This window comes from Agelaius tricolor, unplaced genomic scaffold (assembly GCF_023055355.1).
Source record: "Agelaius tricolor isolate 1412-34295 unplaced genomic scaffold, bAgeTri1.0.p SCAF_29, whole genome shotgun sequence".
Taxonomy (NCBI): Eukaryota; Metazoa; Chordata; class Aves; order Passeriformes; family Icteridae; genus Agelaius; species Agelaius tricolor.
In genome coordinates this window covers 4,980,014-5,001,760 of record NW_027269289.1, presented here as the reverse complement: position 1 = coordinate 5,001,760, position 21,747 = coordinate 4,980,014, and the positions used below count along the sequence as shown (strand labels likewise).

Below are 21,747 nucleotides of genomic sequence, written 5' to 3'. Positions count from 1 at the left end.
AACCTCATGTGGACACATTTGGTGTCTAATCTGTCATCCCAGTTTGGACAGCACACTGGTTTGAGCTGAACCCTGGATTTACATGCAGCTTTCAGGGAGGAAGGGGACAAAATCTCATAGCATGAGTCCAGGAATTTCAGGGTGTGCTCCCTAAAAAACACACAGTGGTGCTGAGAGCACAGGACAGAAATGAGAGCTGCTTCCTCATAAGTCTGGGAATTTTGGGGTGTGCTCTCTAAAAAGCACACAGGGCTGCTGAGAGCACAAGGCAGAAATGAGAGCTGCTTCCTCATAAATCCAGGAATTTCAGGGTGTGCTCCCTAAAAAGCACACAGGGTTGCTGAGAGCAGCTTTGTTATAAATCCAGGAATTTCAGGGTGTGCTCCCTAAAAAGCACAGAGAGCTGCTGAAAACACAGCCTAGAAATTAAGGCTGCTTCCACATAAATCCAGGAATTTCAGGGTGGGCTTCCTAAAAAGCACACAGGGCTGCTGAAAACACAGTCCAGAAATGAGAGCTGCTCCCTCACAAGTCCCTAAATGTGAGCTGCTTTCCCCTAAGGAGAGAGAACTTAGGGAATGCTAATCCTTGTCCTTATCAGACAGCTCCAGCAGCTCACCTGGGTGTAGATAAGGACAGGCTTCAGCCTCTTTGGCTCCTCAGCACTGTCCTGTTGGTCACTCAGGAGTTTATTCTTAAACTGTTAAATCTGCTCACCCCTTCTGGAAAATGGTGCCCCACATTCCCAGTCCCCAGCCCTGATTCTCCTCCCCTCAGTTCTGCTTTGGGAGTTTAAATGGGCCTGACTCCCACTCCCAAAATCACAATTATGGTATCAATACTAGGAAAAAAAGGAAAAAAAAGGAAATCCCCAAGTTGTCTCCTCCAGGGTAGCACCACAGTGGAGAAATCTCTTGTCTTGCAGATGAAGGATTCTCTAATAAATCTCCAGAATGGCATCGGGTCCAGGGACTTCGGGTCAGATCCAGAGGAGAAAAGGAAACGTTTCCATTGACAGGCAGGAATGCAGGAGGCCAGAGGACGGTGTGCAATATGTGTAAATAGGATATATAAATATATATATAAATATATATATATATACAGATATAAATATATATATTATATACAGATTTTAAGAGAAAAAAAAATGGAAAAAAAAAAAGAAAAAAAAAGCCTAAAGAGGGGAAGGAGTGACCTCCAACACTGGCTGAACTGGAGGGGCTCTGGGAGTGTGGGGTGTGTATGTGTGGGAGGGCTGTGCTCTCCCAGCACTGGGGTGTGCTTAGGGCTGTGCCCAGCTCTGCTCCCTGAGCCTGTGCACTGCTCCTCTGTAATATTCCTGTCTGTCTGTCTGTCTGTTCTGTTTTTGTTGTCTCGAAGGGAAGCATCAGTTTGAGTGCCCCCCCTGCCCGTCCCCATGCCCTCCCTGTGCATGGAGCTCTCTGCTTTGCTCTGGTGTCTCCCAAGGGGACACTGTCACCCCCTCACCTGCGGCCACACAGGGGTGGCAGTCGCTGCCAATCCCTTGCAGAAGTGCTTTGGAGAGGAGGGGGAGCTGCTGTGGCCCCGTGGAGGGCAGATCCCCCTGGCAGGCTCCTCCTGGGAGCAGGAGTTTGCTGTCAGGGCAGCCAGGCTGGCTCAGGGAGCAGAGCACAGAGCTGCAATCCCTTCCACAGCCCACCCTGTGCTGCTGCTGCCCTGGGCGAGGGCAGTGCCTGCCTGCCAGGTGAGTGTGACAGGGTGACAGTGTCCCCTTTACCTGTTCTCTGCTTTCCCTGTGCCACTGAGCCACCCCTGTGCTGCAGGTCTGCATTGGTGCTGGAATCACCACCCAGATTTAAACACAAAACCAAAATTAGGATTGGTTTGCGAGCACTCCCACTACCCAGCTCAGCAAATCTCTCTCCTGTTTGTTCACCCAGCCCTTGTCTTGTCAAATCTGTGGGGGAAAAAAAAAGGGGGGAAAAACAGCAGCTTCCTTTCCTTGCCTGGGATAAATTTATATAATTGTATCTATGCAGCAACAGCCATCACTGTGGATATTTATGTGACTGCATCTGTGGAGCAGCAAGGCTTCCAAAAACCCAGGAGAGGTCAGGAAGGGTCACAGGGACCGAGGGAGGAAAGGAAAAAGGGCCCATCAGAGGGTGGCAGGACAGAGCTGGCTGTGAGGCACACACAGCAGCCCTGGAGGGCAGCCAGGAGCTGGAGCTGCACTCAGAACCAGCCAGTGTGCACTTTGTGTTCTCTTGGGGATCATTCCAGACCCCATGAGCAGCCAGGTGGGGAAGAGGGGCAGCTTGGCTGTGCTGTGCAATGCACAAACTCCTCTGGGGCTGGAGTGAGGATGAGGCTGCTCCTTGAAGGGTTTAATGAAGGCCTTGGCCTCTCCCCAGCCTGGTGGATGAGGGAATGTGGGTCCCACTTGGGCCAGCACTGGGATTTTTCCACCTTCTGAGAGGCAGGAGGGAGGCAGCTGCACAGCCCAGTTTGGAGATGGTGCAGGCCTGGCTCCTCCAGGATGAATAATTGGTCTCACACTGTTCTGTGGCACAGAATATCCTCAGTGCAGCCTGAGCAAAACCCTCCAAGCTCCCCCTTTCCAATGGATGCAGGAGTAACCTGCTGCTTCCTCCCCATGCCCCACACCAGACCCCATGTGCAGGAGCATGGATGGAGCCAGGCTATCAAAAGGACATTTCAGACTGTGAAAGCAAGCTCCAGCTGGGGAAAACCAGACAGAAATGGCTATTTATGACTATTTATTTAATTTAATGCTGCTGACTACTGTACTGCTCCCTGGCTTTTTTTTTTTTTCCAGGGAGGCTGCTGAAATGGCTGCTGTACCATGAAATTGAGGTGCTAGGGCCTGGGAAGGGATTTCTGGGGCTCATTTTCCCCACTGTGACTTGCCAGACTGTCCCAGAGTCCCCCTTCCCCCTCTTACTCACTCCCACAATTACCAAGCACACAGAATTCCCCTGCTGCTGGGATTTCCCTCTTGTAGAATTTAATTTTAAGCTCCAAGCAGGAGACACAGAGATCCCTGGGATCCAGGAGAGAGCACACTGTGCAAGGGGAACCTGGAATGTGGGGTCTCCTCCACCTGGAGGCAGAAAAATCAGAAGGACACAGATAAATGCTGCTGATCAGTGTTTGCTGCTCACATTATCTCTGTCAGGGAGGCAAGGAACCCTTTTTCTCACCCTAAATCCTTCCTCCTGTGCAGATTTCAGCTGCAGGCTCAGGATGTTCCCTCAGGCTGGGCCCCAGAGACACAACTGTTTAAAATCACCATTTAAAATCACTGTTTAAAGCTCTGTTAATCAGGCCAGGCAGCTGTAGCAATCTCACACTGATATTTCTCCTACCTGCACATTAAAGTGGTTTTTTTAAATTGTTTGACACCTATCCTGACACTCAGCAATGTGAAATCCTTCAGTGAGAGCCCAAGGGGACCAAGCAGAACCCGTCCTTCACACCGAGGGAGGTTTCTCTTTGAGGCTTTAGGGATTTTGGTTTTTTCCAGTTATTTCTTTTTCCCACTTGGCAGCCTTAGAGTTGGGTGGGATTCACAGTCTTGTTTTGCCTCTTCATCTCTCACAGTAGTAATAAAAAGGGCAAAAGCAAGGTTTTAGGGCACTCAGGGTGAGGGTTTAAAGAAAACCTTGGAGTGTTCTCACTTCCTCTGGGGAGCTGGGACAGGAATCAGCTGCCCCTGAGCAGTCCCAGCTGCCAGGTTCATTCCTGCTGGAGCCAGTTTTGGATTGCATTTCCTGGAGGGATCAGCAGCACTTTCTAGGAGTGAGTGATGTTGCAGAGGGTGCAGTTTCCCCAGCACTCACAGCCAGGCCTGGCTCAGGGTTTGGCAGCAGGGTTTGGCTTCTCCCCTTGCTCACTCATCAGGAACCCCCCTGGATTCTTTCCAGGTGCATTTCCCCTCCCAGCCTGACCCTTCCACCTGCACAGCTGCTGGGGTTTGATTTGCAGGAGCTGAACAACCACCAAAACAAGGATTTTTTTATTTATTATTTTTATTTTTTAAATGGCGTTTCCCCAGCCAAGCATGCACGAGCAATGCCAACAGCTTGTAGCCTAATTCCTGCCAAGGGAGATGCTTTTGGTTTGATTTGCAGGATCTGAACAACCACCAAAACAAGGACTTTTTATTTATTATTTTTACTTTTTAAAAGGCATTTCCCCAGCCAAGCATGCACAAGCAATGCCAACAGCTTGTAGCCCAATTCCTGCCAAGGAAGATGCTTTTGGTTTGATTTGCAGGATCTGAACAACCACCAAAACAGCGATTTTTAAATTATTTTTGTTTTTTAAAAGGCATTTCCCCAGCCAAGCATGCACAGGCAATGCCAACAGCTTGTAGCCCAATTCCTGCCAAGGAAGATGCTTCCTGTTGGGAGAAGGGGGAGCAGGAGGCTCTGCTCTACCAGTTTGTGACACAAACCTTGGCACAACCTCACCCCTGATAAATACTCACCTTATCTAGCTTATCTTAGAGCTCTGGCAGCTGGGATGAGTGGATTTGAGTTCTGGATCAGTGCTGTGCAAACCAGGCATTCCCAGAGTGAATACCAGAGGTTTCTGCCTGTGAAGCCTCTGAGGGACCAAAAACCAGGGGATTCCAGATGGAGCTGCCCAAGGCAGGGGCGCTGCTGGGCCTGCACCCTCCAGAGAGTAAATGTGGGAAAATGAGAGGGAGGGAGGCACTTGCAGGGGAAGGAGTTGCTGTGGGTTAACAGGAAAATGAGCTCTGGGGTGCTCTGCACTCCACGCACTCCTCAGTCACCAAACTGTGCTGTGAACTCAAACTGCCTGATCCTGACTTGTGTCTGAGCCCTTCCTGCCTCCCTGCAGTCCTTTGGGAGAGGAGAGGACAGGACAGGAGAGGCACATGGCTTTGCTGTCCCCTGAGCTGCCTGTGTGGCACAGAGGCTGCATTTACACCTCTGGCTGCTGGGTGCCACCTGCCCCTGCTGGGATAATTCTAAACCAGAAACCTGAGGCACAGGAAATGTCTCTGTGACCCTGGGCTGGGAGAGGAAAGGTCTCAAAGCACGAGGCTTTGGTGGATTTGGAGCCCTGAAGGCACAAAGCTGCCTCTGAGGTAACAGGGCATGTGTTGGGAGATCCCTCTAGGAATGCTAATCCTGGAATGCTAATCCTTGTCCTTATCAGCCAGCTTCAGCAGCTCACCTGGGTGTAGGTAAGGACAGACTTTTCAGCCTCCTTGGCTCCTCAGCACTCTCCTGGTAGTGACATAAGACTCTATTCTTACCTTTATGCAACAAGGTAGAAATTTCTGTTCCAAAGAGTGGCTGGAGACACTTTGGATCAGGGTACTGGGGACCTTTTGGATTTGTTCTGGTGTGCTGCAGCAGCTGTTCTCCCCAGGAGCACAGAAACAAACTCCTGATTTACAGCTGGAACCGTCTGGTTCCACATTACACAGAAAATCAGTCTTAAAATCACAGTTCAAAGCAGCAGTGCCTGGCTGGGGGGGCAGCTCTGTCCTGTGTGCCCAGGCAGCTGCTGCCACCCCCAGCTCTTGACAGATGAGTGCTTCCTGCACTGCCTGCTCAGCTCCAAGGGGCTCTGCCCACAGATCTCTGCCAGGCTGCCACTGGCACAGCCCCCCGGGCTCTGGATTTGTCTTTTCAGCCTCAGCACCATTAAAATACCTGGCAGGAGCTTGCTTAAAGCACAGCTCAGAACAGAGCCTCTGGGACCAAAGCTGCTGAGGGAAGTGGCTCACAGAACACCTGTGCCAGGATGGCTCCTGTGCCAGGGTGCTCTCTGATCTCTGTGGCTCACAGAGCACCTGTTCCAGAGTGGTTCCTGTGCTGATTTTCAGTCTGTTCTTCACTGGACATGCTCTGATCTCTGTGGCTCACAGAGCACTTGTGCCAGGGTGGTTCCTGTGCTCTCTGAGCTCACAGAACACCTGTGCCAGGGTGGTTCCTGTGCTGATTTTCACTCTGTTCCCCCCTAGACATGCTCTGAGCTCTGTGGCTCACAGGGCACCTGTGCCAGGGTGGTTCCTGTGCTGATTTTCACTCTGTTCCCCCCTAGACATGCTCTGATCTCTGTGGCTCACAGGGCACCTGTGCCAGAGTGGCTCCTGTGCTCTCTGATCTCTGTGGCTCACAGGGCACCTGTGCCAGGGTGGCTCCTGTGCTGATTTTCAGTCTGTTCTTCACTGGACATGCTCTGATCTCTGTGGCTCACAGGGCACCTGTGCCAGGGTGGCTCCCGTGCTGATTTTCACTCTGTTCCCCACCAGACACGCTGTGATATCTGTGCTTTGCAGTCTCTCCAGCACGAGTCTCTCTGTGCCATAAAACCTCTCTTTTCCCAGATGTGCACTCTGGCCAAACACTCTCGTGTCTTGGGTGACTGTGATCAAGGCCATTCCCTGATCTTGGCAGCCAGCATGGGCTTCCCTCAGCATGGATCCATGGCATGCCATGCCCCCCTCCTCCTCTCCCACACGTTTTGCAGTGCTTGCTTTGGCTTTTCCCTGTCCCCTCCCACCTCTGCTGCTGGACAATCATTACCTGTGTCATAGATGCTCTGACCTGGTGCTGTCCCTGCCTGCCTTCCCCTCCTGCAGTCTGTATGCTCTTCAAGTGAATGTGTTTTATTTTATTTTATTTTAATTTTTTTTTTTTTCAGTAGGGAAAAGGACTTCCTTCTGCTGAAGGAGTTATATTTGCACATGGCTCGGGGAGGTTCCTCCTCTGGCCGTTTCTGTTACCTCACTCATTTAGGCCAATTCCATTGCTAACGTTCAAGGCCACCTTCCCTGACCCCAAACCCTGAGAGTAGGTAGGGAATGAACCCCAGTGTGCAGCTCGGGTTCTGGAGCTGCCCAGTGGAATTGGGATTTGGGAGAGCAGCTGATACAGCTCCATCCAGCGGGGAGGTGGAGCCTGGGCCGTGCACGTCATCCCCATCTCCACATTCCCACCTCCTGGGAAATGGCCCTTGGAGAGCAGGGATGGAAGCACCGACCTGGCTCTGGGCTGGATGTGGAGGGAGGGAAGAGCAGCAGAGCAGTGGCAGCATCACAACCTCGCAGGGGCATCACCAATCCAGTGGGATTTCATCTCCCACCACCTGCTCCAGGGCTGGAGAAAGCTGCTAAAACCCTGGGGCGTGTTCTCCCCACCTGGGTTTTGTTCTCCCCACGTGGGTTTTGTTCTCCCCACCCTGGTCCTGCAGTTCCTGTGCACAAGGTGATGATGAACGAGGCTCTGCTCTCCTCAGCACGGCACAGGAGCGGCTCCTACAACCACCACAGGCGCCTGTTCCCTGCTGGAATCCCCTCCAGAGCCCGGGCAGCAGGGGGCTGATGGCTGAGGTGACTCTGGGGTGGGTGGGGGAAGGATTGTGGGTTTGTTTTAGGAGTTGTCCCGACTGTCAGAAACTTTGCGCTGTGCGCAAAAAAAAAAAAAAACAAAAACAAACAAAAAACCATAAAAAGAAACAAAAACAAAACCAACCCACGGTTCAAAGCGATACTGGAACGTGCTGGAATGTAGGAATTGTACAGGCTCTGCAGCCAAACTCTGTGTAAGTAGTTAGTACCATGGAAGTACGGTATCAATTAAAAAATCTATCCAACAACCAGTGTGGCTCTTGGTTCTTTTTATTGTCCTGCCTGTTCCAGAATCTTCTCTCTCATTCTGAACACACACAGAGTCTTTGTCAGGACCATCTCTTCCAGGTTCTTGAAGAATCACCAATCTTTTAATTATTATTCTTTTTTTCCCTGCAAGATTCTTGAGCAGAACTTTGCACCCTGTTTCTTCCTGCTTGGAACACCACCACATGGCAATGGTCACCTCTGTCTGCAGGAACTGGAAAAGTGAAAGATTTGTCCAAAAAAGAGCATCCAGAAGATGCCTGTGGGACCCAGGGAGGTGCAGGACAAGGGGATGGCCTTTCTTTACCACCTGAGGTAGCTCTCAAGAAGTTCTTGGGTTCACTCCTGTTTTGATTTAACAGTATGACACCAGAGGGTTGCCTGTGGCTCACAGGGACTCAGGAGCAGAGCTGGAGTTGTGTCCTAAAATTCACCTAAAATGGGCTCAGTGCTGTGGGCAGTGCTGGAAACTCCAGTTACAACCCAGTCTCTCCTCTGTTGAGTTCAGGATTCTGCCAGGCAAACTGGGATAGGGAAAAAGATGGCATCCAGCTGAATATTCTTGGATATTATTTTGGATATCCCTTTTGGATATCCCTTTTGGATATCCCTTTTGGATATCGGAATTTTGGGAACTGGTGCCCAGACTGTGAGTGTGTTTGATCTGGAAAATGTGCTCCCCTTGCCAGGCTTGGCTCTGGGTTTGGGAGCATTCCTGCTACCAAGACTGCACTGGAGTAGTTGACTAAAGTTGACACCCACTCTAAAAAAAGGGTTTTGAACAAGTGCCAGTTGGAAATCTGGCCTGAGCCTGCCTTACAAACGGGGTAATTTCTGTGATTTTTAGCCAGCACATCAAAAGCAGCAGAACAAAGCAGAGGGGATCCCGTGGGTGGGGAGCATGCCTGGAGTCACGAGCACTTGGAGCTACTTTACAAATGGAGCAGAATTTGTCAGCTCTGGCAAGGCAGCACAGGCTCCACTGCAGCAGGGATGTCACAGCTCTGCCATGAAACAAACCCAAACCTTCCCCACCTGCTTTTACAGCACAATTCCACCCTGGCCAATGGTTCAGCCTTTTCCTCCCTTCCAATCCCAGCTGTTGAGCTCAACTGATCTGCATTGAAGGGCAGAAAACATTTTTATTCTGCTTAAGCCTCAGAAAAGGTAAGTTTGCATAGGAAAGATGGAATTTCCAGGGTGATTCCTGGGCACAAGAAGATCATTTAGGATTAATCCAGACTACTTATACTGGTGATTAATTACCTCAAGAGAGAATCAGGATTAACTGGGAAAAGTGGGTGTTTTCTGTCTATCCCTCTAGATGGTGCTGCTACAGCACCAGAGAACCATCACAGTTATAAAACTACAACCATTTTCCTAAGCTGTGAGGGCTTTGCATCCTGTTTATTTCTCCTGCCTACCAGCATGAGGCTGCCTTCCTTTTTGGGGTTTCCCAGGAAAAGGTGGATGCCCTGCCTGGTCCTGCTGCCTTGCCAGCTGTTGCAGGTTCCTCCTCCCACTGTGTGTCCAGGAGCAAACCTGCTGTGCCAGGCAGGTGGAAGGGGATGAGGGATTTGACCCTTGATAAATGAGAGGGACACAGGGGTTTCTTATACTTACATCATCCTGCTTCCCAAAGCAGGAATACTTCATGGTCTGTATTCTCAATTCCCTCCAGAAGAAAGTGTGAACATGACAGAGACCTCTCCTTCTTACTATACATCTCCAATTTTAGTGCATTACAGTCCTCACCCTACTCTGCTTGTGCATGGACGGCCTAAAATCCAGAGTGACTTCATTAATTAATTAAATTCCTCCTGTTTTAACACCAAGAAAACCGCTTGGGCCTCAGTATGTGGTGGAATAACCCCCTAAGAGATCCTTGTTCACACTCCTGCAGCTCAGAGCAGCGTGCCATACATACCCTTAACCTCTGCAGTGGAGAAGTAGCACATTTAGCAAATAAAGGTGGTGGTGAGAGCAGCTAAGAAGTGACAGGTGACATTTACAAAGCCATTGAGGTGATGGTGGAACTGAAGGTCGGGGAGGAGCCGTGCTGCCCACACCCTTTTACTCAGCATGCTTCCACAGAGGAGTCCTTCAGCACTGGGCTGGCAGCTCAGGTGGGTCACAGGACCAAAGTCAAGGCTGTACAGAGTCCAGGGCAAATGGAAGAGAATTTACACTTCCCCCTGCTCCTCCTGACGGCGCAGAGCTCCCCTCAAAGCTGGCTGGTGTGGCATGGTCCTTCTATCTTCAGAGCCCCTGCAAGGGAGACAATTCCTCTTGGAGCTCACAGGGGTGAGGATGGCAACAGAGTTAGCACAGGAACTGACCAGAGGTGAACAGGAGGGTAAAAGATCCAGATTTTAATCTGTAGCACACAAACTCCTTCCTAGAACGTGTTTCCTTTGGAGATAGAGCCCTTACAGTTGCCTTTGTGCAGGGGAAAGTGAAGATTCCCCACGCCACAGCAATAGGTAAAGGAGGCATAAATACATCATGGCCTGTGTTGATTTGGGGTTTCAATAAATACAAGCACACCCCACACCTAAAGACTCCTGTGTGTCCTCTAAGGTTGCTGGGGAAGCTCCAGGGGAGCACAGCCACGCTCCAGGAGTCTCCAGCCCCACCACGAGGAAGCTGAGGGTGGACAGACACAAGGAGTGACCAGTTCTCCATGACCCACCTTGGTGCCGCTCACTGCGCTGCCTCCCCTCTGCTACTCCTCCACAGGCACAGCACAGTTCTCCTTGTTTTCCGATGGAATTGCAAGGTAGTCTGTCCTGTAGTTGGAGGGAAGGAGGAAAGCACACAGTGTAAAGCCCAGCTTGGGTAAACTCACCTTTGCTGAATGCCTGGAAGCATCTCTGAGGTAACAAACGTCACCTGTAGATGCCCACAGAGGGAAACTCCTTGGCACAGGCAGGGGCAAACACCGAATCTTCCCTGCTGCAAAATCCTACACAGCCAGCCTTCCTTTGTACAAAGAGTGCTCCAATCCCAGCCAAGTGTGTGGAAAGATGGGAATGGGCCAGGGTGAAACCAGACCTTCCATGAGAGCATCTCCACATGGTCCAAACCTGGAATAGTGCTCACTCCCTGCCTGCTGTGTGTGGTGCAAGGGGGCACGGAGTTGGTGCTCCTAAACACTGCAAGGACTTTGGACAGAGCAAACACCAACCAGCCCATGTCAGCCACAGCAGGGTTCAATCTTCCTGCAGTCTTCCAGCATGTTTGAATCACTACTCACTTTGTCGACCTTTGTTGCCCTGTTCTTCTAAAGTTCTTCTAAGCCTTCTGATGTTTACATTTTTGTAATGGAGTTTCTCACACGCTTTTCATGTAAATAATGATTGGTTTGCATTCCTTTCTGGAGGAGGAGAGAATTGATGGACTGTTGGTTTGACCAGTGTGGTTGGAGAGGTGGCAATTTCATCCTCCAATCCATGGTCACTTTTGGAATTCTATAAATACTGGAAATAAACCAGCCCCTTTTTTGCCTTGGACATCTCAGAGTGGGAGTGTCGTTCATTTCGTGTCATACTGAGACCTTATTGAGGATTTCTGGCAAACTGCACAGGGTCTGTCCCATATTGTGGACACCCTACAGGCCCAGGTTCCTGCTGGTACAGAACCAGTTCCTTGGGGTTTTACAGCAGAGGAGGTGAGGCAGAAGGAATTAGTATTACACAATTTATTCAATCATCAGGAAGAAAAAATCACCAATTTTAGACCTGATTGTCCTGTACTAGCACGGGTCTATGCACATTTGAGAGCTCTGGGACGTGTGAAGAGCTCTTGTAGAACAGATCTGACCTCCAGGGGTTCCACACTTACGCGTTTTCCTGGGCAGCCTCCTCTGCCTTGGACACCTTCCTGTAGCAATAGATCATCTCAATCAGCAGCCACAGCGTGAGGAACACCAGCAGAATATACATCATAATTTCTGAGATGACAGAGGTGAAGTCTTCTCCAGCTGTGAATAGAATGAAATAACCCCTGCTTGTTTCCATGCAGCTCCATGGACACTTCCCACCCTTGTGTCATCCTTCCTCACCCACCTTGCCAGAATCTCCAGGTGCCTTTAGGCTGTGAGGGGGCAAAAGAGAGGGACCTGCAACAGGCAGGGATCCAAGAGGGATCCAACACGGACAGCCCTGCCTGTGCCACCCCCACACCCTCAGGGATTGCTCACCTATCTCACCCTCACGCTCTGTTTCCTCCCCGTGTCCCACTCGCTGGGGTTACTCAGCTCTGTTGTGCCGCCAGTGATTTGTAAAGGATCAAAACACTGAGGTGCTGGCGGGGGAGAGGGAGGGGAAAGGGCACACAAAAGGGCTGAAAGCTCCTGGCCCTCTCTGAGGAGAGCAGCAGAATCCCCTGTACTGTCCGTAACACGCTGCGATTGCAGCACTGAACCCAGCAACACCCAGAGGAGCAGAAAGACTCAGGAGCACCACAGAGGGAAGGAGGAGAAGCAGGAGACTGCTGTCAAAATGGAGAACCAGCCGTTGTTCCAGGAGGGAGGGGGCGGCAGCAAGGAATCGCTGCGGCTCGCTGGGAAAGGCAGCGCTGTAACATCCAGAGCCGCCACCGGAGGAGCTGGAAACCTCTGCTGGAGCCTGCCCAGCTGTGCCAGGCCCAGCGAGCCTTCCCACGCTCACACACAACCAGCCTGTGCCCACAAACAGCCTCCAGCCATCAAACAAGCCACAGGTTTTTCCTCCTGAGGTGTGTTTGTCAATGCCAAACTCAGAGCCCTCTCCTGTGGCGCAGTGACAAACTCTACCCGCCATGGTGACAACACCCACGGCCAGTGACAGCACAAAACACCCTCCTACCATCCTCCAACACAACGAGGTGGATCATCCTGGCCAGTGAGAGCACAAAATACCCCCCTACCCTCCTCAGCCATGGTGAGCTGGATCACCCTGGCCAGGAACAGAAGCCACGGGCTCAGGGAGTTCTGTTGGAGATGGTGCTGGATCCAGAGGCCTGAGGGCCAGAATAAAGCTCTGGATCCAAACCCTCCATCAGAACCGACTCCTTTCCTTCACCATCGCCTTAAAGCTTCTCCACAGAGGGAAACCTGAGGAGCAGCCCCTGTTATGGGGGGAAGCTCCATCCCAGCACCACCAGAGCTCCTGCAGGCCTGGACTTGTCCCCACATGCCCAGCTGCAGCACCCAGGCAGCCAAAAGTGACTGTGGGGTGAAACACCACACACCCAGCCGGCCCAAAAGTGTCTGTGGGGTGAAACACCACACACCCAGCCTGGCAAAGGTGTCTGTGGGGTGAAACACCACACACCCCAAAAGTGTCTGTGGGGTGAAACACCACACACCCAGGCAGCCAAAAGTGTCTGTGGGGTGAAACACCACAGTGCTGCTGTTTGGTTCAACAGCAGGGCCAGACAAGCTCAGACATGTCCTGTCCACAATATTGGTAATTATTCCAATAGATCATCTTGGCCAGGGGCAGAACAAAACATAAAACACCCTCCTACCCTCCTCCATCATGGTGGGGTGCATCATCCTGGCCAGTGAGAGCACAAAACACCTTCCTGCCCTCTTCCACCGTGTTGAGGTGGATCACCCTGGCCAGGGACAGCACAAAACACCCTCCTGCCCTCCTCCATCATGGTGAGATGGATCACCCTGACCAGGGACAGCACAAAACAGCCTCCTACCCTCCTCCACCACGGTGAGGTGGATCACCCTGGAGCTCTGGAAGAGGGGCCGGTGGATCTCGAACTCGAACTCGCGGGTGATGTTGCAGGTGTAGACGCCCGAGTCGTTGAGGGTCACGTTGACCACGGTGATGGACACATCCTGCATGTCTTTGCTCCCGTTCCACTGGATCCGCCCGCTGAAGCGGCTCGGGAACTCGTGGTTTGTTTTCCTGTACTCATAGATCTGTGAGGGAATAAATATAAAGGGATCTGTGAGGAATATATATATATAAATATAGATAGATCTATGAGGAAATAGGAAATAAATGGATATATAGATCTGTGAGGAATATATATATATATATATAGATAGATAGATCTGTGAGGAAATAAATATAAATGGATATACAGATGTTTGAGGAATATATATAAATATAGATAGATCTGTGAGGAATATATATATATATATAAATATAGATTGATCTGTGAGGAAATAAATATAAAGATAAATAGATCTATGAGGAAAAAATATATATGTATAAGTATAGATAGATCCGTGAGGAAATAAATATAAAGAGATATATAGATTTTTGAGGAATATATATGTATAAATATAGATATTTCTGTGAGGGAATAAATATAAAGAGATATATAAATGTGTGAAGAAAATATATATATATATGTGAGGGAATAAATATAAAGAGATATATAGATCTGTGAGGAATATATATATATATACATAAATAGATCTGTGAAGAAAAAAAAATAAATAGATCTGTGATGAAAAAAAAATATATAGATAGATAGATCTGTGAGGAATATATATATATATAAATATAGATAGATCTGTAATGAAATAAAGGCATGTGCTGGGTAATCTCTCCCTTGGACAGCACCATGCCACGAGCCAGGGGCAGCATCCCCCTCCAGTGACACTCAGGGATGTGCTGAGCTCCCTTGGTAACAGCAGCTATTCATATTCCATCATCCTTTGCCTCAAAGTATCAGGTGACTTTACAAAAGACAGGAAAATGAGTGATCAGGAATCCAATGTCTCCACCAGAGAGGGAGAAAAACGAAGGCACAGCAAAACACAGATGCACGTGGACAAAAAAATCAGCAATGGGACAGAACCCTGGGATTCTTCATGCCCAGCAATGTGCCTGACAGTCAGTGCATGTCAGATCACCTGAGGAAAGAACCACGGAACATCCACAGTGAAGACCAACAGCTCTTCTTGGGAAGCCCTGGGGTGTTCAGCTGAGATGGAAGGGCTGCAGGACAAATGTGGCAGTGTGACATTCTGGCTGACCACAGTCCCACCATGACCTGTGGCTGGTGTTCTTTGGGTTGCCACTGGCAAATGGATCCCCCACGGCACTGGAATTTGAGTGAATTCCCATCTCATTCCTTAGCCTGGTCCCTTCAGTTCTCAGACAGTAAAATATTTGTAATCCTGCCTGGCTCTGCTCAATCACAGCCACTGATTTAATGCTTCAGACTCAGATAAAATAGCTAGAAAGAAATGTGCACTCAGCCTTTATCTAGTTCTCCATTTCACCATTCTCTCTTGAATTCCAGCTGCTCCTCATCTGTCCAATTTCCATTTTGATTCACTCTGAAAATCAATTTTACCTTTTCTGACAGGGATCCAAAGCAGCTCCCAGAGATCCTCCCACAGTTGGGATACAACTGTTTTCTCTGAGGCAAAAATAAGTAAATCCTGCCCTGCAGATTTATTTTTATTAATTTCACCTCCAAAAGAACAGCTTTGGCATTCAGAACTGATTCAGACAAGGGTGCCAAGGGTCAGTCGTATTTGACATCCTCAAATACTGGGCTTGAGGTATTGAGGGAATGGGACTGGAAATTGATATTGATTAATCTACAACCCAAATATTTGACCTCAACAACTGATTGCAGCTTTTCCTGCCAGGAATTCGTGTTGTGCCCAGGTGTGGAAATGGGATAAGCAAGGAAAGAAAGGACTGAGGTCTCAGTGACACATACAGGCTCATCCTTCCCCCCGTTGGGCCTGTAGAACCATTCCACCACCGTGCTGGCTGTCACCTCTTCCCTCTTCATGCAGGAGATGCAGAGCAGCTTCATGTCGGTCCCTTGGACAGCCTCTGTCTCAGATGGGACTTCCACACACACTGAGGAACAAAATCCAGCTGGGGGAGAGGAGCAGCAGAGAAAGAAGTGTTTAGACAGAATTAGAGAAGCATCAGTTATTCACATCTTGGCATTAATGTCCCTAATGGAAAATGGCTTGATTTATTACTAGCACTGTCTGATAACGGATTAAGTCTCAAATGTTAAATTTTACCAAGCTTCCTTCTCCTGAGATATTAATAATTCATAATAATTAACAGAGGGTGATCACTTCACACAGATTCACCTCTCCAGCATCTGCTTTGCCACAACTTTCATCTTTCCCTGGTAATTAAAGCCACTTTAAAGGTATTGTTCATTGCCTCCCGTGTGTGCTGGGCATGCCCCTGTTAGAGCAGCAATTATAGTCTGGGATGAGGGGAAGCCCAGAATTCCGGAGTGGAGGAACAGCTCACTCTTTGTGCTGAGTTGGAAGCTCTGGATGCTTTAATTCAGCAAAACTGGGAGGGTCCAGCACCCTTCCTGTTCATGGGCACTAGTGGGAACCAAGGGGCTTGGACAGGAGTGAATTTGGCAGCAGGAGGAGTTATTGATTTCCCAGGCATTCCTGCTCAAAACGCTTCCAATCAGAGCTGTGCTAAGGCTGGCAACTCTCGAATACTGCTCTTGCAAAGAGCACAGAAATGGTTGCATGTGAAGCCACACGCTGGAGCAGGAAGGGATCGTTTCAGCACCACATCTCTGACCAAATCCCTGCTGACATTTGTCCCCCGGGCTAAACAATCCCGGGCTCTGTCTGTCCAAGGCTGTCTCCAGAGCCCAGATGCTGACTTTGCTGGCTGCTCCCTCCTCCCCAGCCTCTGAGGCACCATTAACCCACTCTCCCAAGCAACATTATCCCGGGACTATTCCTGGAAGCAGCCTGGTTCCAATTCTCCCGTACTACCAGCTCCACGGACAGCAGCAGCTTCCAGGGAGAAATTAGGAAAAGCTCCTGGATCCTGCTTTACTCTGAGAAACGAGATCTGAACACACAGACAGGCACCCACACACAGGGCTGAAGGCACACGCACATCGAATGTGGCAAAACCACCCAACCTCTTCTCGTGGCAGGAATCAAACTGCAGCTGCAATCGATTGATTAACTCCAGTTTACACAGACTGCACGGCAAACCGGCACTAAAGCACCTCTTAATGGGCTGCACTCCCTCCCCGAGGCAACTCGATGTCAAATTACGCTGCAAACCCCAGACCAACAGCAAACAGCAAGGGACCAGCACATGCTTTGTGCTCGGCACGGAGGTGTTTTCACTCCCTTACACCCACACCATCTCCGCACGAGCGGAATTCCCTTCTCCCGACAACAAAAGCCCCACTCGGAGGGCAGAGGCGAAGGGAGCATCCTCCCTTCTTTCCAGCGGCGCTGGGTGGGAGAGGGAATGGCAGCACCTACCCCAGAGCAGCAGAGCGAGCGCGGCCGCGCAGAGCAGCCGCGGCAGCGCAGCCATTGTTCGGAGCCGGGCCGGCGCTCAGGCTCCTCGGCAGGATCCTCTCGGATGCTCTCGGATGCTCTCAGATGCTCTCAGATGCTCTCGGATGCTCTCGGATGCTCTTTCCCCGCTCGCCGCTCTCCCGGCGCAACAGGATGCCGGGCGGGGAGCGGCCGGGCGGGCGCGGTCCGGGGGCTGCGCTCGGTGGCGGGGGCGGCAGCACCACGGACAGAGCCCGAGCCCGAGCCCGGAGCCTGCACGGAGCCCGAGCCCGGAGCCCGAGCCCGGAGCCTGCACTGAGCCCGAGCCCGGAGCCTGCACGGAGCCCGAGCCCGGAGCCCGAGCCCGGAGCCTGCACGGAGCCCGAGCCCGGACAGCTCCGCGGCTCCGCGGGCGCGGCCGGCGCTGCGCAGGGCGCGGGCGGAGCGGAGCGGGAGCACCGTTAGATAGCAGCGCTGGATCAACTGCGCTGGATCATCATCATCATCATCATCATCATCATCATCATCATCATCATCATCATTAGCAGCAGCAGCAGGTGCCCCGCTCCGGGAGCGGCTCCGCGGGGCGCGGCCGCGGCGCTTTTGTTGCGCGGGCTGCGGAGCGCAGCGGCCGGCAGGGAGGATGCCTGGGAGGATGCCTGGGAGGATGCCGAGGATGCTGGAGCAGCCCGGGCGGGGGGCACGGCCGGCACATGCGCGGCCGCCTCCCCCGGCCCCTCCCGGCTCAGCGCAAGCGGCCCCGGGCTCCGGTGGTCCCGCGGGCAGCGCCCAGCTCGGCCGGAGACATCGCGCAGAGGGTGTCACATAAGCACGGAGTGTTAAGGCGTTGGAATGGAGCTCAAAGCTCAGTCCCACCCCCTGCCATGTGTGGGGACAACTCCCACCAAGCCACATCCAACCTTCGAGCACGTCCAGGGCAGCCACGACCTCCCTGGATGCCCTTGTCACCGCCCTCACAGCAAAGCATTTCTTCCCAAAATCTGAATTTCCCTTCTTTTCATTTGTACCCCTCGCTCCTTTTCCCATCTCTACAGATCAGCATCACTGTCCTGCCTCCAAAAAAAGCCAAGGAGAGGGGGGGAAATGGGGGGAGTTATCCCTGCAGGGTCATAGAAAGGCCTCTGCTGCTAATAAGTTTAATACTAACATTTGCACGGCTCTGAAGGTCACAGTTGGAAATACTGGGAAATCCTCTTGCCTCATGTTCCTGCCTGATTCCAGGGAATTTATTGCCAGCAGCAGGCTGGGCTTTCTCTCCTTGGACGGGGGCCACCATGCCCTGGAGGGCTCCTCCAGCTTTGAAGGTCACAGTGGACAGAGAGGGGAAAATGAAGCTTTTGTTACATGTGCTCCTTTTAAAGCACCTGCAGCTCCACACACAGCCCAATCTACTGAGTTAAACCTGAGCAGCCTCACCAGAGGATGACACAGGAGTGACTGGCAGTGCCAAAACTCAGCGTGCAGGTGGCCAGAGCCACCCAGAGATGTTTGCAGGCAGCAGAAAAAATCAGCTCCAGCTGTCCTGGGGCTCTCAGCTGGGCACACCCCACTGGCAGTGCCACTGCCACAGCTCTGTGCCCTCCCCAGGGGTGGACACAGGGGCACACACGTGAGATCAGGTCCCTGATCAGGCACTGCTGGAGTGAAGCAGGCACAGAACAAAGCCAAGGCTTTTCCTAGACATCACCTAATTGTGTTTGTGTCAGCAGGCTGCATTCATCATCTGCCAGCGGCCACACGCAGCAGCTGCCTGCACGTCACCCTGCACAGGCTCCAGCGGCTGCTCTGAGCAATTCCCAGCTAGGGACACCCTCCTGCTGCCTCCTTCTGCCTCGCTCTGCTGACTGCACAGGTTGCTGTGCCCTATTCCAGCTCACAGCTGGCTGGCATTCCCCAAATCTTTGCAGCCTGAAGTGTCCCAGCAGGGACTGGCCAAAGCCCCACGCTGGCTGTCAGGCTGTTCTCACTGTCCCCTCTGCTTCCAGGCTTCTCTGGGCTCCTGTGCACTCTTCCAGCAGCCCACCAGAAGAAAACAAACCTGTTTAATGTACCTGCAGGAGCCAGGTGTGGCCAGGGAGACCAACAGCTTGCAGGGTGCTGATGCCAGCGTTCCATCCCCTCCTCAGAAGTCATCCATCATGGATAGAGAAACCTTAAAATCTGATTTCCTCCATGGGAAGACAGAAGAGCAAACATGATACCCAGAGCTGCATGAAGGACATTGAGCCGTTTCTTTTGTCCCATTTCCCCTTGCTATCATCACAACAGCACAAAGGGAAGGGCAGGTTAAGCCACAAGGATTTGCTCCTACCCCTTCTGGAACAATCCATCCCATGCACAGCAGATGAGTGCTGGGGGTGGGCTTTTTATAGCCCCAGGAGCTGCTGGAAAACATCCCTGGCTCTGTCCTCTGCCAGCCACCTGTTCCACAAAGCTCCATGGAAATGAGAGCTATTCCCAGGCAGGCAGGTGCCCTGGCAGAACACAGAGCAGGGATCAGCAGGGCTGCACTGTTTGTGCTGCTGCCGCTGTAATTACATCTATTACAGCCAATCCTGCCAGGGATGAGACTCAGGGGCCAAGAGGATTAAGAGGAAGCAGCAGCTCGAGCACACTGACTCAGTCAGAGTCACTGACTGACCCCCAGCCCCTGCTGCTCCTCAGGTAGAAGCAGAAACCTTCTCTCCTCTAACCCCAGAGCCTGCCTGCCAAACAATTCAGATTATATTGGCAAACAAACATCCTGAAAAAGTAATGAGTTTTCCCTCAGAATCACTCACGTACCAACCTCAATGACTCCATTCCAGACCAGCGTTGTAGCTGCTATTTCAAGAAGGGAAATGGGGCCCTGAGGTGAAGAAAACCTCTGGTGAAACTGGCCTCGGATTTGGGTGGATTTTGAGATGAAGAGTCACATGGCAGGGAGGTCACACCCTCTTCCCCAGCTCTGGAGAAGTTTATTCTTCACCTCGAGCCTACCACCGACAAGATCCAAGGTAATTTGCAATAAATCCACCCAGATTCTTAACCTGCCACAAACTGTGCTGGTTTTTGTTTTCAGAGCAAACCTCTCTGGGTTCTCTCTGAATGAAAGGATAAGATCATTTCGCTCTTCCTACAATCTGGGCTCAGCTGGGAACCACTCCAGCGTCACCCTGTGCCTGCTTAGGAGAAGCAGCAAACACCTCCCTGCCCTCTTCAGGAAAACTCGTAAATAATCAGGATGTCACACTCAAAGCCTGTTTTAATTTTGAGCCCTGCACGAGGGATGGAGAGCAGAGATCCTCCCAACCCCATCCCACGCCAGGATGATGCACAAGCTGCTCCTTCCTGCCCTGCCCCAGCCCTGTGGGGGTCAGGGGTGGCCTTTGGGGCACCACAGAGGTCAGTGCCACCCCAGGGGACGTGGAGAAGGGGATGCAACGCTCAGAGAGAGAGAAATCTTGAGCGTTGAGGGAGAAATCTCTGCAAGAAGCAGCCCAACTTATCGTGCAGGGGTTGCTATGGCAACCCACCCAGTTAATGCTTCACAGGAGGAAAAAAAAAAAGAGAAAAAAAAAAGGCTGAAAAGGCTGGCACTTGTGCACAGGCACAACAAGACGAGGAGATAAAAATAATTTCAGCACCCTGCCCCCACTAATCCCTCCCTGCCACGGTCCCTGAGGCTGGGACAGGGCACCGGGAACGGAGCCCCGCCTGTCTGGGCTCCTCTGCCATCCCCAGCGCATCTGCCCGGCCCCTCCTGGCTGCCGGGGACACGGCAGGGCCAGCACGGCAGCAGCTGCTCCCGGAGCCCTGCAGGCTCCCACAGCCAGCCCTGCCACCCCCGGGGCTCAAAATGGGGAAAAAGCGGCCCCTTTGTGCCCCTCAGCCTGCTGCAGGCAGGATGGGAGGAGCAGCGCTGTGCAGAGGAGCCCTGCGGGATAATGAATGCCAAGTTAGGGATGTTGGATGTAATGGATGGAGGCACCTTCCCACGCACTCCAACATCCGTGCTGCACCAATCCCAGGCAAGGGAGGGCTGCTCTCCCTCTCTGTTGCTTCCACAGGGTGCCTGGGGGGTTAGAAAGGCTCATTCAGTTTTCTCTTTTCACACTCAAGGTTTAAAATGAGCTCCCCATGTAGCTGCCAGCACCTGGATCCTCTGAATGTTCTAAACTGGAGGCAACTCCAGCTTTGCTCTTCCCACACCTCAGCACCTTCATTCCCAGCTGATGCTGAGGATTGATCTGCAGTTTCCAGGTGCACCCAGCCCCTTCCCAGCCAATATTCCAGGGGTAGATCCTCATTAATGCCTTTATTTGCAGGTCCAGAGTGCCTCTGCTGCCCAACCTGCTCTCTCCACACAGAAATCACACCTGCATTTGTGTGTGCACTGTTGGAACCGTGGATACTGAGAGCTTTTGGTTAAAAGGGAAAATAATTTAGGTGCCATTTCTTAATTGGATCGTTTGGCCTTAAAAGGCCTTGTAGAGAAAGATCGTGAGCCATTTTGTAGCCTGTTGGGAGAATGCTGTAGAAATCAGGGCTTGTAAGACTGTGATATAGATAAAAAATAATAAACATCTGAGTCTGGACATGAAACACCATCTCCAGCACTTCAATCCCAGCCTTGACAGAGGCAGGAATAAAAGCAGCATTGTACTGGTTTTTTGGGTTTTTTTTTGCCAATCTACCTCCCCATGGGGTGTAACAGAGTGTGAATACCCCCACAATTCCCAAAAACTCTGCTCCATCCTGAGCAAATCCGTGATTTCTATCACACACACCCTGCAGGACCTCACTCTGTGAGACACAGATC

General features: G+C 51.5%; 2 protein-coding genes across 9 annotated transcripts in view; one reads left to right on the top strand and one right to left on the bottom strand.

The window, feature by feature from the left end:
- GRAMD1B (GRAM domain containing 1B) overlaps positions 1-7,647 on the top strand; it is a 170,485-nt gene extending 162,838 nt beyond the window's left edge. For all 8 annotated transcript variants that reach the window (XM_071449480.1, XM_071449481.1, XM_071449484.1 and 5 more), the window contains one exon: positions 926-7,647. In XM_071449480.1, the coding sequence (XP_071305581.1) occupies positions 926-1,015 (90 nt within the window). In that variant the 3' untranslated portion in view covers positions 1,016-7,647. The remainder of the gene's footprint in view (positions 1-925) is intronic.
- Position 7,648: 1 nt separating this feature from the next.
- SCN3B (sodium voltage-gated channel beta subunit 3) lies at positions 7,649-17,751 on the bottom strand. The gene is made up of 6 exons (XM_071449491.1): positions 16,908-17,751; positions 15,350-15,513; positions 13,358-13,583; positions 11,507-11,645; positions 10,356-10,452; positions 7,649-9,931 (listed from the first exon to the last, which is right to left on the bottom strand). Exons 1-5 carry the CDS (start codon positions 16,960-16,962, stop codon positions 10,389-10,391), a joined length of 648 nt encoding a protein of 215 aa, XP_071305592.1. The 5' UTR covers positions 16,963-17,751; the 3' UTR covers positions 7,649-9,931; positions 10,356-10,388.
- Between the last annotated feature and the right edge of the window lie 3,996 nt (positions 17,752-21,747).